Raw genomic sequence first — 18,386 nt, 5'->3', positions numbered from 1 at the left:
TAGAATAGTAGCTCTAAACAAATTGGAATAATCCCACTGTCATTTGCAAAATTCTAAAAAACACTTAAATGTTTAATTACCAAATAAAAAAAATTGGGAATAAAAAATGTTAATTAGGTCTCATAAATGTTCTGAAATGACAAACTATGTATTACAACTAAGATTTTAACTAAGATTACATTATCTTGTATCTTTTCCAGCACTGCGTGCAAAAGTGATCAGAGATGCCAAAGATCCAGAAGTCAAAGAACTATAAATGAAGAAGAGTCCACACACCACATATAAGATTAACACAAACTTTGAGAAACTCAGAGAAAAAACATACCAAAATTATATTATTAATTTTCTAAGATAAACACTCAAATTTAGTATTTATTACTTTTTTTGTGTATTACTTTTATAGTTTAAGAAACACCTTAAAAACATACTTCAAGATTATGATATCCAACCGTAATTAATTAGAATGAAAACTGAAATATCTTTGTATATAAAATATTTACCTGGTTCTTCCTTGATGAATGATAAATCTTCTTCTGGATAGGCAACAGGTGGCTGCATCACTGAGCAATCTTCTAAATTTGTTTCATTAGGTGGTATATTATAAATAAATCTCTTTGTAGTTTGGTTTTTCCTCCTTGTTTTGCCAGTCTCTTGAATTCCCTGGGAGCCCATATTATTCCAAATAAACACTTTTGTTTGACCTTGAGATTCATTTTCAGCCAATTCTGGTGAACCATCCTGGACCCAACTACTGTCATTCATTTGGTAGTTTTCTATTTGGCCCTCGTCGACGTTACAACCATCATTTTCAATTTTTACATTACTTGCCAAATTGGTAAGATTCCGTGTTGCCCAAAAACTGGCAATTTTTTGATCCCGTGATGAAGACAGACCATCTCTATTAACTGGTTTTCTGTTATTATAGTCCACAACTACAGACTCTGGAGCTTCCGATTTAATGCTTATATTTAAGGCATCTTTAATGAAATTTCGGCAAGTTTGAACAACTTCACTCATTTGAAGATAGCTGGCCACTGTCATCACTTCAATGGCATTTTGGCTTGTGAGCACCAGGTTACCAGAATACAAGAAGTCCAAGATGACTGAAAAACCTTGAACTGCAGCAATATCTAAATGGGTAGTATTGTTTTGGTTAGGGCTTTCTTTGTTTGAAAAGCAATATAAAGTCTTAAAGAAACGGCTGCCTGCAACCAGGATGTTCTTATGAGCTTTAAAGATTTTTCCGCTCACCACAATGCTGACATCGCAAAGAATACCTTTCTTTCTTTGTTCATTTAGTTGTCGAAGAAGTTGATAGCAATAAGAGTTCTCATTTGGCCTGCTATTAAAGTCACAGTACCCCTCTTCTGATGGTATTTCTGTCTCCTGTAATTGGATGGAAAACATTAATATTAAATTATTTACTTTAAAAAAATCCCCAAATGAAACAAAGTATCAATTTAACTTTTTTAAAAAGCGCTAATCAAATACACTAATTTGTTAGCAATCATGATGTACTGAGACTGTAGTGTTCACAATCCCAAATATTGGGAGAAGAAGTGTGAAGAGCTTGGTGCAAGCTACTATTATTATTAAGAAAAGTCAAACAAAGGGCGCCTGGGCAGCTCAATCATTATTCATCTGCCATGGGCTCAGGTCATGATCCCAGGGTCCAGGGATGAACCCCACATTGGGCTCCCTGCTCCGCGGGAAGCCTGCTTCTCCCTCTCCCACTCCCCCTGCTTGTGTACCCTCCCTCTCTCGCTGTGTCTGTCAAATAAATAAATAAAATCTTAAAAAAAAAAAAAGTCAAACATCTGAATTAAGGATCAGCAGGATTTCATTTAAAGAATAACATGTGTCATGTATAAGCCAAGGACATGGATTAAGAATTATTTAAAATTAAAATAGCAGTTACTTTCCTATGAAAAGAAACTTTCATATATAGGAATCTAGTTTGCCTTATCTCTGATAGGAATGCAGCAGCCTTTCTGATTGAACTTAAAATATCCAAGTTACAATGTTGGGTAGCTCAGCCTATTTAACACTACTAAAAGTAAATTTTAAGTCTTGGCAAACATCCAAATAGTTTAGGTCAATGAAATTAATTAAATCTAAAGATAAAGCTTAAGACCCTGATAGGAAAATGTGTTTCAACTATAGGATATCCAGCTATATAATTTCCCAATCAACTTTCAAAATGCCTTATCTTTTTAGGGGCATAAATGGTAAATGTAAGATAAAATTCCTGAACTAAAAATTCTTTTATGTATTATTTTATTTTAAAAGATTTTATTTTTTTAAGTAATCTCTAAACCCCATGTGGGGGCTTGAACTTACAAACCCGAGATCAACAGTCACATGCTCTACCAGCTGAGCCAGCCAGGAACCATGGAACTCAAAATTCTTAAAAGTTCATAATTTTCTTTCTTATCAATCTGAAAAGTGTTCACTATCTGTTTAGCATCACTTAAGTTATGGTAATTCCTATAAAACACAGCACACTTTAATAACAGCTGTTAGATAACTGAAGTAATCATTTTTTCCAATCAAAGAAGTTCTTAGGGCGCCTGGGTGGCTCAGATGGTTGGGCGTCTGCCTTCGGCTCTGGTCATGATCTCAGGGTCCTGGGATCGAGTCCCGCATCGGGCTCCCTGCTCCTTGGGAGCCTGTTTCTCCCTCTGCCTTTCTCTCTCGCTCTGTCTCTCATGAATAAAAAATAAAAAAAAAATAAAAATAAAGAAGTTCTTAGATATTTCTGGTAGAAAAGATGGCTGAAAATGCTGACCCTAAAGTATTAAAAATTCATACTTTCTTTGCATAAAATATTAATTTAAATACAGACCATTTCTGTAAAATAATGACACACATCTATGACTATATGAGCACGGGGGAAAACATGGGAAAATACATACTAGATCGTAAACATGCTAGGAAAACTGATATGCTTGGATAAGAGAAAAGAGGAAGGCAGAATAGAAAAAAAGAAAAAAATAGAAAGGTGTTGGGAACACAGTTAAGACTGCGAAAGAATTTTCATGGATATAATATTTTAGTGGTGAGATTCCTAAACAATCCCACAACTCTATTTTATCTTACATGGGTATGGCTAAATTACAAAAATAATTAGGTTTAAGTCTGAGTACTGAACACAGAAGACCATACATAAAATAATTTCAATTCCCTTGAAACTAAACCAGGTCAGTAGTCCATTTAAGAATTTTTGTGTTGCTTTTAAGTATGAGAATTCAAATGAAAGAACCAAAATATTAGAATTCTAGGCCCCTTCAGTATTCCCACGGGGTAATGAACAGTACAGATAACCTTGCAAATCTGGGGTATATGATCACTACAGAAGAAGGATGCATGGGAAGTAGGATTTTCCTTTTCATTTCCAACAGACTCTTGGCAGTCTATTACCTTCTCAGTGCCTCACACACATAATGCCCTTATACTGTTAACACCCTCTCCCCCACACACCCAATCTTCATCAAAAACATTATCAGCCAAGGTTTGAGGGAAGTAAGCAAAACAAATTCACCAGTAAGTCCCAAATTTTTGCTTTTGAAGGTGTGGAGGGAAGGAAGTGACATAAAAAAAAAAAAAGACACTGTTTTAACCTTAGAGCTTGTACATAAACCAGTACGTTGTCAAATTTCAAACAATTTACAAAAGGGACTGAAAACATATGAATATATAAAGAACTAAATCAATACTAAAAACAACGCTACAGTAAATGATTTTCTATAAAAGCATCAGACCTTTTACTTGATGTCCCTTTTATGAGACTATTTGGATAAGACTTTTTACTCATTTGCTTCTGCTTTCCACTCACTAAAGAAACATCCAAAGTTAAAGAACCTTCCATTAACGCAGCCTGAAACTAAGCTTTCCTATGCATGCCATACCTGCCTAGCAAAACTCATTTGGTTCAAAGTTCTGATGTTGCAATAACAGTATAAATACTTGAAGAAGCAAAAATTTTAAGCACTGATCAAAATTTAGCAGCACATCATGAAGTATTTGTGGAAGCAGTGAATTAGCATTTGCAAATCAAGAACCCACCTAGAGTTTATACATCTGGCAGTTCAAACCTTTAAGGAGGAGGCTGTGTCTAACTGTACAGTCATTTTAGGCGATGGTCACTGTGTTCTGCATTTTCTGGGCCAGTCCCAATTTCTGAAGTTCTCAGCCATTATCAGACCAAATGTCCTAATTTTTAAAAATAACTCAGACAAAAGCCTATCCACCAAAATATTTGCCCATTCTATTTTAACACAAAATATACAAATCACACACAACTATTCAACCACTATTTTTTTCTCATTAATGTTTTACAAGAATAGTAATGTTCCTTGCTTTTATAAGCACCACCAATTTCTTTTTCACTACTTATTAGAGCATTGTGCCTTGTTTCTGTAGCACCTATTAAATATGCTCTTCACAATGAAGGCTTTCCAAGTCAAGAGTATGTGTACTCTCAAAGGGGAGTATTATTTGGGCACTTGGGCAAATCAGAGCTTAAATAAGCACACAGCATTAAAACAAATTGCTGGTATTATTTGCTGAGCTAAATAAATTAAGAAAATCTTAGTACTAAACATAAAAATCTTAAAGTAGTTCCCTAAGGAACTCATGCCATCTCTGTCTCTGGTTCCTTCTTTAACATTCTAAATGCCCACTCTGAGTATACGGATAACATGAGTTCATTGGTATGTAAAAATCTACCGTTGAAAAGATTAAGTATTTCTAGAATACTTTTCAGATGCTGGGAAACTTTTCTGTTCCTTTTCCCAAAATGGAAAACACAATTTAGCCCAGACAATAGTCTAAAATGGCTAAATAAGATTTTAAGAAAACGGACATTCAGGGATGCCTCGGTGGCTCAGTGGGTTAAGCATCTGCCATCAGCTAAGGTCATGATCCCAGGGTCCTCAGTCCCGCATTGGGCTCCATGCTCAGTGGGGAGTCTGCTTCTCCCTCTGCTTGTATGTGCACAAGCTCTCTCTGACAAATAAAATATTTAAAAAATTAAAAAAAAAAAAGGAATTCAGACATCAAAAAAAAAATCAGAAAATTTATTACATTAAAGATTCTGTAGGGGTGCCTGGGTGGCTCAGTCGTTAAGCGTCTGCCTTCCGCTCAGGTGATCAAGCCACATCGGGCTCCCTGCTCCGCGGGAATCCTGCTTCTCCCTCTCCCACTCCCCCTGCTTGTGTTCCCTCTCTCGCTGTCTCTCTCTCTCTCTGTCAAATAAATAAATGAAGTCTTTAAAAAAAAAAAAAGATTCTGTAAATGTGAAAAGTTTTCAAGTTTTTTATTTGTGAAGATGCCCGTAAGTAAAATTATAATTTTAGATCTGGAAGAAACCTTAGAATTAACTCTTCTAAAATTAAAAAAATATAGGGGGCGCCTGGGTGGCTCAGTCGTTAAGCATCTGCCTTCATCTCAGGTCATGATGCCAGGGTCCTAGGATAGAGCCCCATGTCGGGCTCCCTGCTCAGCGGGAAGCCTACTTCTCCCTCTCCCACTCCCCCTGCTTGTGTTCCCTCTCTCGCTGTGTCTCTGTCAAATAAGTAAATAAAATCTTTAAAAAAAGAATAAAAAATAAAATTAAGAAAATATAAAAAAGAAAAATGCATCTTTACCTTTACTTCCAGAGAATCTAAAAATATAAATATTTTACTCATAGGAAGAAGCTGCTAAAAGTTTGAAAAATCCTGACTTCACTGAATTATTTAATAAGCATAAAGTGAATGCCTACTTTAGACAAGTTCTACAACGGGGGACCCAAAATGAGTAAGTATAGTTCCCAACTTGAAGATCACTGGTGGGCAAGACTCTTAAGGTACTGAAGAGTGTAACAAAGGTGTTAGGAGAGCAGAGAGGAGGTCTATCTATCTAGTCCAGTTATTTTTGGTGCTGGTGGGCAGGGGGAATGCTTTTTAGAAGACCTGAGCAGAGCCTTAGAGGATGAAAAAATGGAATGGGATGGATGAGCATTCCAAGCAAATAAACAACATTAAAAAGAAAACAAGATGGTCTTACAGCATCCTAACAATTCCAGATTTATTAAAGAACTTCAAGGTGATCCCCCAGAAGCCCAAGAAATGCAAATATGCACTTGTGAACATTTCTAGAGGCAAGTGTCTATAGCTTCCATCAGTTATGGAGAGATTCAAATTCCCCCCCCCCAACAAGATTAAAAACCACTGTGATAGGTGCCTTACAGAGCTTTAGAAGCAGTGATCTGACTGGATTAGAAGATATAAGAGATAGTTGTGACAGCAAAGTAGGGAATTAATATCAGCGAACTAACAGATACACTGTGACCCCAAGGAAGGTACTCTTAATAGTGCAACATACTTGCAAGAAACCAGGACCTTAACTAACCTAAGATGGAAAATGTTAATGGGGGGAGGGGTGATGAGTCAGAACCCGGAAAAATATCTGGAAGATAAAAATTAACAGAATTTGACTGATCAACTAGATGTTGTGGGGGTACTGTAGGGTCAGTCTTCTGTACTCTAGCTTGGGGGGCTAGATAATGCCACCAACTGGCAGAGAACCCAAGACCACCACACAATCTCCCCCACCCTTATGAAAGGAGAGTTGGAGAGAACTTAATTGCAAACAGTTGAGTTCATGTGTAGTCAATCCACAAAGTATAAGAAAATATTTAGCTAAAAAAATCAACAATTAGTATTTACTTTCCCTATCCAGAATTATAATCCTTTCAATAAATGGATTAGCAGAAAAAGGCATTTCCAATATAAAACATCAAAGTGTAAACTGAAAGCATTAAAAACAAAAATCTTAGGGCGCCTGGGTGGCTCAATCAGTTAAGCATCTGCCTTCGGCTCAGGTCATGGTCCTGGGTTCCTGGGTTCCCTGCTTGCAGGGAGCCTGCTTCTCCCTCTCCTCCCCACTCGTACTCTCTCAAATAAATAAAATAAAATCTAAAAAAAAAAAAAAAAAAAAACTTTACTACTTTTGTTGCAGCAGCCCACTGGAACACTATATTGAAAGAAAAAAACATTCCACTTCCAAATCCGAATTTTTTAAGAAAATGGAAATTCTAATTCTATAGGTCAGTAGTGAAAATCTTCAGGTGATCTTAACCTCCAGCCAATTTTAGGTACCAAAGATATGCTTTATTACCAGCTCTCTTCTCAAAACACACACACTACCCAGGTGTCTCTGAACGGCAACATATTTCTTCATGATCCTCCCATTTAAAACTGCTAAAGAGTTTGCCCATTTGTTAACAGAATAAAATACAATCATTTTAGCATGACAAAAGACCCTCCATAGTCTATTACCTATTCAGACTTGATTTTTCATCCTGTTAGCAACCAAATTATCCACTTCTCAGACACATCTATTTTATTTTGTTAATGCTGCTTCCAATTGCAGTTCTTTGAATGCCCTCCCCTCACCGTTCAACACCTATTCATTTAACACGATGAAGTTCAAGAGCCAATTATATAAGCTTCTCACAACTTTCACCAGTAGAACTGATGACTTCCTTTAGTGTTTTCACTGTAACCTGAACATATTTCTAACATGGTACCTATCATTTTATTATGTCTGCCTCTTCTTACTAGACTACAAGTTCCTTGAGGGCAGAAAAAATGTCTGATTTGTAAGTTTTATCTCCAGTGCTCTGGATCTACCTAATGTAAGTTTATAAAGAGGAAGAAGCCAATCCTAGATACACTATATAGTGAAAGACACTACTAAAAAGTCAAAAACACAAGGGAAATGAACCAGCTTAATAAATCAAACATAATGTTAGAACCTATATATTATACAAAATGCCTATTTAATGGTCCAGAGGTTGGTTGGTTATTTATTTACGTAGGCTCCACACCCAGCATGGAGTCTTGAACTCATAACCCTGAGATCAAGAGCCTGACACTTAACCTACTGAGCCACCCAGGTGCCCCTCATCTTTAATACTTCTTAGGGAAAGGTTTTTCAGACTATCTCCCTGAATTGTTAAAAACCTTTAAACCTTATCTTTGTCAAATGCAAAGACAGCTTCTAGACCATCTCACTTTTGCTTTAGTTATGACCTCAACATATTCTCACTGGTAATGTCAATCAGATCACTGACCTAAGTTCAGTATTTACTTTCTATAAAGATTAATGAAAATTATAGTAATACATTTGACTGTGTGTTTTAGACTTAGTAAACTGGAGAGAGTTATGTAAACTGGAAAGAGTTGACAGAATGTGATTTAGGCTATGAAAATTTCACAATTGGGTAGAAAGTGATCTCAACCAAGATACAGCAGTAACCACTATTATTAAAGCAGTTTTAAAGTCCTCTGGGCCAAATGGTCAAATCCTGTATAAGCTAATCATTGAACTTTCCTTGATGAAGACAGTTATTACTCAAAATAAAAACTGTATGTTGCCCCTTACATCCTTATAGAGAATATAGGAAACTGTATGTTGCCCGTTACATCCTTAGAAAGAATATAGGGATCTTTCTGAAATAGAAGGCTCAGAACAGATTCTGAGCGCATATTTTGACTCTCCCATGAACAATCTTAACCAACACCCAATTAGCAGAACAGCAAGCTTTTTAGGAATGTGTTATAATTCTTTGGTCACCATGATTTAATGAAAAGGAACTTTTCTTACTTTCAGAAAGCATAAGAAAGAAAAGTTAACACTTAGTGATTTGGCCCACCTCCTCTCAAAAAAAAATCTCTTTTAAAAAAAAGCGGGGAGGAGTTGAGGGGAATAAAGGGCATGAACTACCCTTAGCCTCAAAGTGAATTCTTGCCTGAAGAACTACAGAACTCTCATTTCATCATTTTTAAGGCAGGATAAAGCTAATGCAAGATATTCTTACGAAGCGGTGAAAAAATCTGCATGTATGAGAAAGTCTCAGAATGTTTAAAGAACTGGATGGCCAAAGTCTCTGAAGGTATGAAAAGGAAAACTGGTTTATTCTCTAGAATCAGGATTGATCCCAAGAGATAAAGTGGTTTCCAAATTGTGAAAATTGGTTAACAACTGAGACACATGAGGTACCCAGGCTACCAAAAAAAACTTGCCACTGGTGATAAATATACACAATGATGATAATAAATAATGGCTAGCATTCGCTAAGTGATTACATGCTGGCACATATACTTTGAATATACAAGGGAACTAGAAGTTAAACTCCTTTGCCTGCCAAGAAAGTAGAGGATTAGGATTCAGGTCCCCCTAACCTTAAACCCAAGAATGCTCTTACAGATTGTGTTATACTGCCTCCTACCGGTAGTCAAAGGCTACAGGGCAAAGAAAAAAAAAAATGAGTTCTGCCCATATGAATCAGTTCTTGAAAAGGTCACTCATATCAACAAGACAAAGATATGCTGGTGGTACCTGGGGTCAACAGCAAGGTTAACACCCCAAACTAACGTTGCAACAAAAATAGAGAAGTTAGGATCAATTCAGAGTGGAAACATCCAAAATCCAATCAAGGAAACCAATACATATCCTTAGACACACGACTTATTAAATTGTATTGTCCTCAGCCTAATGAAAGAATGTCCTAAGAGAAAGATGGTGTGCACATTATGTCTTAAAAAGGGGACTCTTGTAGGGGGCAAAGGGAAAAGGAGGGGTAATTCAGAGATCAAGTTTAGAAAAGGTTTTACCTAGGGAATGAATTCCCTGATCCAGATAATGCCTAGGGGAGAAGAACACACCACACTGACTAGTCTATCATAAGGTTAGACAACTAATTCCCCTTCCTCTGATTTCAGGTTCACTAAGCAGCTAATTATATTTTGCATTCCCACTCAGATTTGCCTACAGGGACAGACTATGCTGATAAGAATAACTGGCCCACTGTATATTAAGAATATTCCTTCTAATTGTCTTTTTATAATTTTCTAAATAACCAACCTACCATTATTTGGAAAAGTAGACTTTCATTTTCACAAGCCCCCACCTCCATCATCTTACAACATATTACTTAACTCTCTAAAGCCCCCGACTCTGCATCTATAAAATAAAGATTACTTTGCAGAGTAAGGTAAAGTGTGCTTGGCATACAGAACACAAGTAAATGTTAATTATATTTCACTCCATTACCCAAGGTCACAAAGCTAGTAACTGTAGAAAGCTGAGACCTGAATCCAGATTTACTCCAAAACCCATTCGTTTTCCTTTACAACATTCCCTGTAGGCTCTAGTCTCAGTTGTCATCAAGGACTAAGACTTAGAACAATTTACTTAACCTTTTCGGACTGTACATCTTTAAGTGACCTTCCTTCTAGGGCTTAGGCAACTCAAATTTGTGCAAAAACTATTACCATTCTCCACTGGGAAAAATAACCCTATGCTTTAAAGTTAACTTCTGAGAAACTACTGTACTATGGGGTTATTGGATAGCACCTAATTAACTCCAGCATAAGTGTTTTGAACAGCAAGATCACGCCAATAAACATATAGAGGGACTAATATCTAAAAGCTGACTTTCTAAAATCAGTGACTGGCTACCAAAACAAAAGAATGAATTCCATCTTCCACACAGGTTGTCTGAAAGACTTAAAACAAGAACTGCTCAACATCATCTCTTTTGGCTTGAAAAAGGATTACCAAAATGGTAAGCCTACTATCTTTAAACTGGAAATATTAAAACAAGAAATAACAACTAACATATAGCTTACCTGTTTTGTAACTAAGGACTTATACTTTCAAGGACTTTAGTAAATACATTCTCTACCAGCCTACTACCTGATAGAAATAACATCACAAGAAACATCCTTAACATGCGAAGTTTAAAGTAAACCTCATTTACAAGAAACTTTTTTAAAAAGGGAGGATTATAGAAAATCTCTGCACAAGAATCTGGGTAGAAGGAAACAAGTAAAACTCCAGTAGTTTACCAAAGCATGCCTCTGGTAAGAGAAAATTCAACAGAAAGTTCAAGGGAGAGAAATTTAGTAAAATCATTCACAGGAGTGTTATCCAAATAGCTTCCTCTACATTTACATACTGCTCTCAGATTTCACATTATCCTGACCTGATAATAAAGAAATTTTCTCAGCTGAATGTTTTCCTGAAAGGGTTAGCGTCAACGGTTAAGGAAATTGTTTAATTCATTCTTCAAAGAGTCGCCAGATTTGACTTCCATCAGCATGCTGAAAAGACTGAAACATAAGGCAGCTTTTCTAAAATCACAGCTAGTAAAATTTTTGACCGTAAAGTCCACTTTTTAGGGTTTAAAACCTTCAACCTCACTTTCTTAAACTTTTTAAAAATTCTGATGGGTAAAAGGAGGAATCATAAAAAAATAAATTCAGCGCTACGATTAGAAAATTGTCATTCCATCCCCCACCCCCCAACACAGATAACTTTTGAAAACTTGTTCTCAGGCTTTCTAAACCCCCACGCATCAGCTCCCTTCAATTCCACAACTGGAACGATGCCTTCCTCACCCAAGAAAAGTGGTGGTGTTTTTTGGCTGATAAATCTTTCCTTAAAAGATCTGAAAAAGTAGGAGCAGGATATACTGTACCTGGGCGTTGGCTTCGTGGAGTTTGTGCTCATTAGAGACGTGGTGTCTCAGAAGAAGGGTTTTCTTGTAGTTTCGGGTCCCTCGCGAGAGCTCATCGTGCCCCACTTGAGGAAGGTCCCCGCTTCCCCCGTCCTCTGGGGTCTTTTGGCACCAGCCACAGGACATAAGGCCAGTATCCTTGGAATACCGCAGCCAGGGAAAATCTTTGAGCCAAGAGGTCTGGAAGGAGCACTGTAGCTTCTGCATCAGGGACTTGGGCCGCGCGAGCGGGAAGTGCTGGACAGTCTCTCCTTCGCCAGCTCCCACACCGCTGCCCTCCACTTCGTCCCCGCCATCGCCGCCCGACCGCCTGCTGCTGCTGCAGCTGCCGCCTTCCGCCCCGCTGCCGTCGCCCAGGCTCGCCCCCTCCTCCTCGTCCTCGGTGCTGTCGCTCAGGGACGCGCCGTCCTGCATCAACTCCTTCCCCTCCAGCGCGTCCAGCTCCAGATCCACAGCCGCTGGCCCTCGCCCATTGAAATGCCTCAGGGGCCACGCCGAGGTCTCGGGGCGGCCGCGGCTACTGCCATTGTTGCCGAGACCCCCGCCGCCGCCGCCTCCTCGGAAGGCCAGAGTCCGACGGTTCCTCTCCGCTAGCAGGGGGCCCCCCGCGCCACCGCCGCCCAGCGAGGTGGGGCCGCCCGCGTCTTGGGGGAGCAGCAACTCCTTGGTTTCCTCGGCGGCAGCGGCCGCCCCAGCGGAGGCCTCCAGGTCTTGGGGCTCCAGGCCCTCCAATTCCACTTCCTCGTCGGCCCCCCGCCCATTGAGCTGCTGAGGCGCTAGCGGCTGGGGCTGTCTTGGCTGGGGCTGCTGAGGCCAAGCCGAGGCCTCCCCGCCAGCGTTATTGTTCGTGGAGCTGCCGCCGCCGCCGCCGCCACTGGCGGTGACCAACCCGCCTCCTCGGAACGCCAGCGTCCTGCGGTTCATTTCACTGAACGACATGGCGCGCGCCGCCGCCGCCGCCGCCCGGTGCCCCGGCTCGCGCCCGGCCTCGGGCCGCGTCCCGCGCGCTCCCCGCCGCTCCCCCTCGGCGTCGCCCCCGCCCCCACCCCCGGCGTTCCGGTCTCGCGGGGCTCGGCCTCGCCCTCCCGCCCGGCCGCCGGGCTCGCGCTCGCTCCCGGGGCTGCCTCACGCGTCCACCGCCGCCCGCCGGGCCGCCGCCTCCGGCCGCCTCCTCGTCCTCCACCCCCGCCCCGCTGTGCTCCCGACAGCGTCCCGCGCGGAGAAGGGGGCGGGCGGCGGAGAGGTGAGCAGCGAGCCGGGGGCGCGTGGGGCCTTCGAAGTTGAGAGGCGGAGTGCGGGGAGACCCTCCGCTGCCCCCTCTTTAAAGCCGCGCGCACACACCGACCCTCCAAACAGATATCCTTCCTCCGGTGCGCCGAGGAGTCCCGACGCCGCCGCCGACTTCCCAGGCGCTGAAGGCGAGAGGCACGTTAAACTGCTGGGCTCCGCCACATTACGAACCGACAATAAAGCCGGCGGAGCGTTTCCGTCCGACCAGGCCCTGGCGGAGGTCGAATGGCAAATGAACAACGGACCGTGCGCCCACAATGCACCGGGGTAGCAGTAACCGCTGGAGGGGGAAAGGGTGGGGGCCGGGCTGGGGGAGGGGGGCTGGGCTTGGGGCTGGGCTGGGGTGGGGTGGGGGCGCCAGGGGACCGGGAAAGGGGCTGGGCCGCGCCTCCGGCCTGGGGGCGGGGGTGCGGCCGGGGGGGGAAGGAAGTCGGCCGAGGGGCGGGGGACAAAAGGCCGAGCGGCTGGCTGGGGGTCTCGAGGAGGGGGCGGGCGTGTGCGGCCGGGGCCGGGCTACGCGGAGGACAAACAGCTGGCGAGTGTCAGGGTCTGGCCGCCTCCCCGCTGCCCGCACGCACCTACCCGCGCCCGGGACGCACATTTTCCTTCTCTCGCCACGAGTTCACCTGGGACTTTGGAAATAACTGTGCGGTGGGGGCTGCTGCGCTCCAGCCTTGTCATTTGCTAGGGGTGGGTGGCGGTGCCCAAGGAAGTGAACTTATTTTGTTCCTTCACAAAGACTGGACCAGGCGGTGCCTTTCACACAAGGAGGTTACAACCACCGACACCTCCTCGTCTGCAGCATTGTGTGTGCCAGGCAGCACCTCAGGCCCAAGGCAATAATCATTTCACAGAAAATGCACCGCCCCGAGTGTCTTATTGCTGTGATGAAATGGAAATTTAAATAAAAGGTCGAACACGTGCGTTCACTGGGAAGTATTGACATGGGTGTTACATCACCACCAGCCAATCAGATAACTCCAGTCGTGTTTATACTTCTACAACCACCTTGTGAGTATTACAGTATGTCATAACGTTATAAATATTAGGCAGGGTTTTCCCCAGGAGCGGGGAGGAGTCTGCTTATACGGACGTTGTGTGCGACTCCAAGGATTGTGTATCTAAAGACAAGAATTAGTTATTAAGATTTATTTTTTAATTGTTTACATTACATATGGAATTTAGAATGATTAGAAGAACAGATTGAGCTAGAAATGAAACTCATAATCTTGGTCGAGTTTTCCAACTTAGAGCCCTTATACTCCTATTCTTGAAATTTTAAATAAGCTAAATTTTAAAGTGTTTAGACTCGTTTTACTATTTTAAAATGTGAAATAAATCTTATTTTTTATTCAAACCTATTTCAGGTTTAAAAAAGATCTTCTCAAACTATGGCGAGGCTTTTTAACTTTAAAGAAATTTATTAATATTAAAAGTTTAATCACAAACTAATATGAAATATATTCAAGATAAACTCTTGAAAAAGGGAAAAAGGACATTTATATGGCAGGGTACACTTTTTATATTAAATACGTTTGGATGTGCATAGAAAAAATTGGAAATATGCACAAACTCTACACTTACAGATTATTGTTAGAGGCTTTAATCGTCTGCATTATGTATTAATGGAAAATTATATATGTTTAATAAAGAACATGTATTACAGCTTTTAGGCCCTCTAGTTTTATGATTCTGTTCTCTTGAAATTTCTATTTTTAAAATAAGAAAAATATTATACCTTTGAATATGTAATGAGTATGGAATATGGTATGTTTCTGAAGATTAACTTTAAAAAACAGATTTTCTCAGACATATTATAAAATACCATTAGTATTAATATTTTTCAATGGATAAGCACATGCATGCACATCGAGACTCATATATACTGTTGATTGTATTATGCAAAGCAACTTCCACTTAATTCACTATAATTTTAGTGTCTGTAGAAATAAACAGTATTATATATCAAACAAAAAGTGTTAGTTGTATCTTATAGACGAAATATGATTTTAATGTAAAGAATGATGCTGATAACCTACCACAAAAAGGCTTTGGCTTTGAGTTATTTTTCCAGTAATAATCATATTGTCATCTGCCTACCAGTGATCAACAGCTTGAAATTCTGATAAAGATCCTCACTTGGTATGGTTTGTGGTTTTTTTTTTTTTTTCTTCTTTGTGTCCTGCTTTGTTTTAATTGTTGGGAAATCTAAGACCGTAGAATCATGACACTGACCTAATTTGTACCTTGGAGAAGAAAGGATTCTGCCTGCCTGGGCACATATAATATGTGCTTCCATGTGATATATAGAAGAATGTTATAATAGTACTGTACTTTGTCCTTAATGCATTTTTTCAATTCCAGGCACTTTGCAAATAAATGCATTATTTATTGTATTTTAACCACCACTGCCACCCCCATAAAAAGAAGAATTACTGAAGTTAATTGCTTATCTAGGATTAAAGTAATGGTAAGTGAAAATGGACTTAATTTTTATTTCAACTTTACAAATTGTTTTCATTCCCAAACTGTTAAATGTGTATCTTTGCTTCTTTTCATCTTATATGTCTAGTACCTAATAGGCACTATGTAAGTTTATGCTAGTATTATTATTTTTGCTTTCTGGTAGCACCAGAGTCACCAGAAGTGTTTGAATACCTAATGGTGTGAATTGTGTCAGGACTGTGTTTTTCTCAGACATATATCTTACCTTATATTTTGTAAAATTCACCTTGTTTTCTGTCTGGAATTATATTTAAACATGGATTAATTAGGAATGAATACTAGATTCAAATGGTACAAATAAATGACTTAAATCTGGGACTACTGAACTTCCAACAACCAAATAGTGTGACTGTGTGGTGTGTGTATGTATTTATATATATATATATTTTTAAAGATTTATTTATTTATTTGACAGAGAGAGAGAAACAGCATGAGAGGGGATAGGGTCAGAGGGAGAAGCAGGCTCCCTGCCGAGCCGGGAGCCCGATGCGGGACTTGATCCCAGGACTCCGGGATCATGACCTGGGCCGAAGGCAGTCGCTTAACCAACTGAGCCACCCAGGTGCCCTTGTATTTATATTTTTATCATTTATTCTGTATAAATATATATTCAGTTGTCTTTCTCTGAATCCTAAGGTAGATGGAATCAGAAGCAAAGTAGAAGATAGTACTCAAAAATGTCTCAAAACAGCCCTACGAGGGGACTTTGAGTAACAGAAGGGGATCTCCTGTTCCGTAAATGGAGTTTTTAAGAATTCCCCCACCCCTTCCAGTCTCCTGCTAACAAGCAGGGATCTGTTCTCCCCTTAGCCCCTACATTTGCTGTTGGGGGTTCTACCATATTTAAGGGGATTCCCCCTTATGCTTACCAGGGGAACCCCTCAAGAATGGGGCATTCCCCATGGGGCGCCTGGGTGGCTCAGTTGTTAAGCGTCTGCCTTCGGCTCAGGTCATGATCCCAGGATCCTGGGATCAAGTCCCACATCGGGCTCCCTGCTCTGTGGGAGGCCTGCTTCTCCCTCTCCCACTCCCCCTGCTTGTGTTCCTGCTCTCGCTGTGTCTCTCTCTGTCAAATAAATAAAATCTTTAAAAAAAAAAAAAAAAAGAATGGGGCATTCCCCAACCAATTTATCCCCTAATTTCACTTTAGGCTATGTAAAAGTGCTGTAGGTTACCTTGATACCGGCCTACTAGAACTGCTGTGAGGCAGAGATCCTATACCTTGGTCAGCTGATCTTTGTTAGCCAAACGTGACTGTCCTTTACTGCCTTGGTAGGGACACTTTGCCTCTTTAGTTTCTAGGGTCAATGGCCTATGATTCTGTCTGTGGGATTGACGCGTGTCATCCACCAGAATGAAGTACCTGAGAATGGTAACTGTGTGTTATTCACTCTTATAATCCCCTACCCCAATCCCAGCTTGGCACATAGTAGGCAGTTAGGAAATGTTTGTTGAATAATTTATCTTTCCTTGCAATGTGTTTTGCTAGGCAATTTTTTCTTCTGTTTCTTCTTTTTTCTTTCCTTACTAAGTAAAAGGCATTATTTTTTAAAGTACTGAACTAATGTTTCCACTGAATTTACGTTAAAAAAATAATCATGTATATACAATGGAATATTATTCTGTCCTAAAAAAAGAAGGAAATCTTGCCATTTGCAACAACATGGATAAAACTGGAGGACATTATGGTAAGTGAAATAAGCCAGACACAGAAGGAAAAATACTGCATGATACTACTTTTATGAGGTATTCAGTCAAACTCTTAGAAGCAGAAAGTGGAGTAATGGTTGCCAGGCATTGGGGTGGGGGTGAAAATGAGAGGTGTTAGTCAAAGGGTACAAAGTTTCAGCTATGCAAGGTGAATAGTGTTAGACATCTACTGTATAGCATCATGCCTATATTTAACAATACTGTACTGTATAAAAGTTTGCTAAGAATGTAGGTCTTAAGTGTCCTTCACAAAAAGGTAATAACAAAGTGGGCAGTAGAAAACTTTTTTTTTTTTTAATTTATTTATTTGACAGAGAGAGACACAGAGAGAGAGAGGGAACACAAGCAGGGGGAGTGGGAGAGGGAGAAGCAGGCTTCCCGTGGAGCAGAGAGCCCAATGAGGGGCTCCATCCCAGGACCCTGGGATCATGACCTGAGCTGAAGGCAGATGCTTAACAACTGAGCTACGCAGGCGCCCCAGCAGTAGAAAACTTTTGAAGGTGATGGATATGTTCATAGCATAGATAGTGGTGATGGTTTCACAGGTGTATACGTATCTCCATATTCATCAAATATAGATAATAGTATTAACACCATTTTCTATGTAGCTTACAGTGAATTACAGTTTGCACACTGCCTTTAAATTAAATCAAGGTAGGTATTATTATCCTCATTTAACAGATGAGGAAACTCAAGTACAAAAGGGTTAACCAGCTTGCTCAAGATTATTGGATGAGGCAGAAGTTACATTTGTAAGGTTGAAGACAGTCTCTAGTCTAAGGCATCCTTCCCTACTAAAACACACATGATACACTATATCTGCATAATTATAGGCTACACTCAATTTTAAACTTTTTTCATACTTTAAACATGCTCATAGGAGAAAAAAATTAAAAAGATCACTCATTTTTTCTGGTAACAAAACTAACCACTATTGTGTAAATATAGTCATCTTTTTCTGTGCCTAGCTAAAATGGTTTTTTGGTGTTTATGAACTGGATCTTAGCATATTTGTGCTTCTAGTTATTAATATGTTTTAATATGAGTAAATATTTTTAGTGTCATTTTAATGGCTATGGATATACCTTAATTTATTTAACTGGTCTTCTATTGTTGGATTTATCATTGTTTACAGTTTTTTTGGTCATTATAAACAATTCTTTAGTGAATATTCTTGAAACTAAAACTTTGTGTCTATTATTTCTTTTGGATAAATCCTAAAAGGGGAATTTCTTGCAAGAGGAATAAACATTTTCATAAAGTCATTAGTATCATTTGATTGCCCTCCAGAAATGCTCTCAAAAGTGTGAAA

The 18,386-nt window shown here is 40.2% G+C and overlaps 1 protein-coding gene across 3 annotated transcripts in view; it reads right to left on the bottom strand.

The window, feature by feature from the left end:
• Window positions 1–13,540, bottom strand: part of ZBTB10 (zinc finger and BTB domain containing 10) — a 36,932-nt gene extending 23,392 nt beyond the window's left edge. For 2 of the 3 annotated variants that reach the window (XM_021688211.2, XM_021688212.1), the window contains exons 1-2: window positions 11,531–12,508; window positions 501–1,386 (exon numbers count right to left, since the gene is read on the bottom strand). In XM_021688211.2, the coding sequence (XP_021543886.1) occupies window positions 501–1,386; window positions 11,531–12,508 (1,864 nt within the window). Of the gene's footprint in view, window positions 1–500; window positions 1,387–11,530; window positions 12,509–13,441 lie in introns of those variants that run through there. The other variant, XM_021688213.1, reaches the window with a different exon arrangement.
• Window positions 13,541–18,386: the final 4,846 nt, after the last annotated feature.

This window comes from Neomonachus schauinslandi, chromosome 4, assembly GCF_002201575.2.
Source record: "Neomonachus schauinslandi chromosome 4, ASM220157v2, whole genome shotgun sequence".
Lineage (NCBI taxonomy): Eukaryota > Metazoa > Chordata > Mammalia > Carnivora > Phocidae > Neomonachus > Neomonachus schauinslandi.
This window is presented reverse-complemented; position numbering and strand designations above follow the sequence as displayed.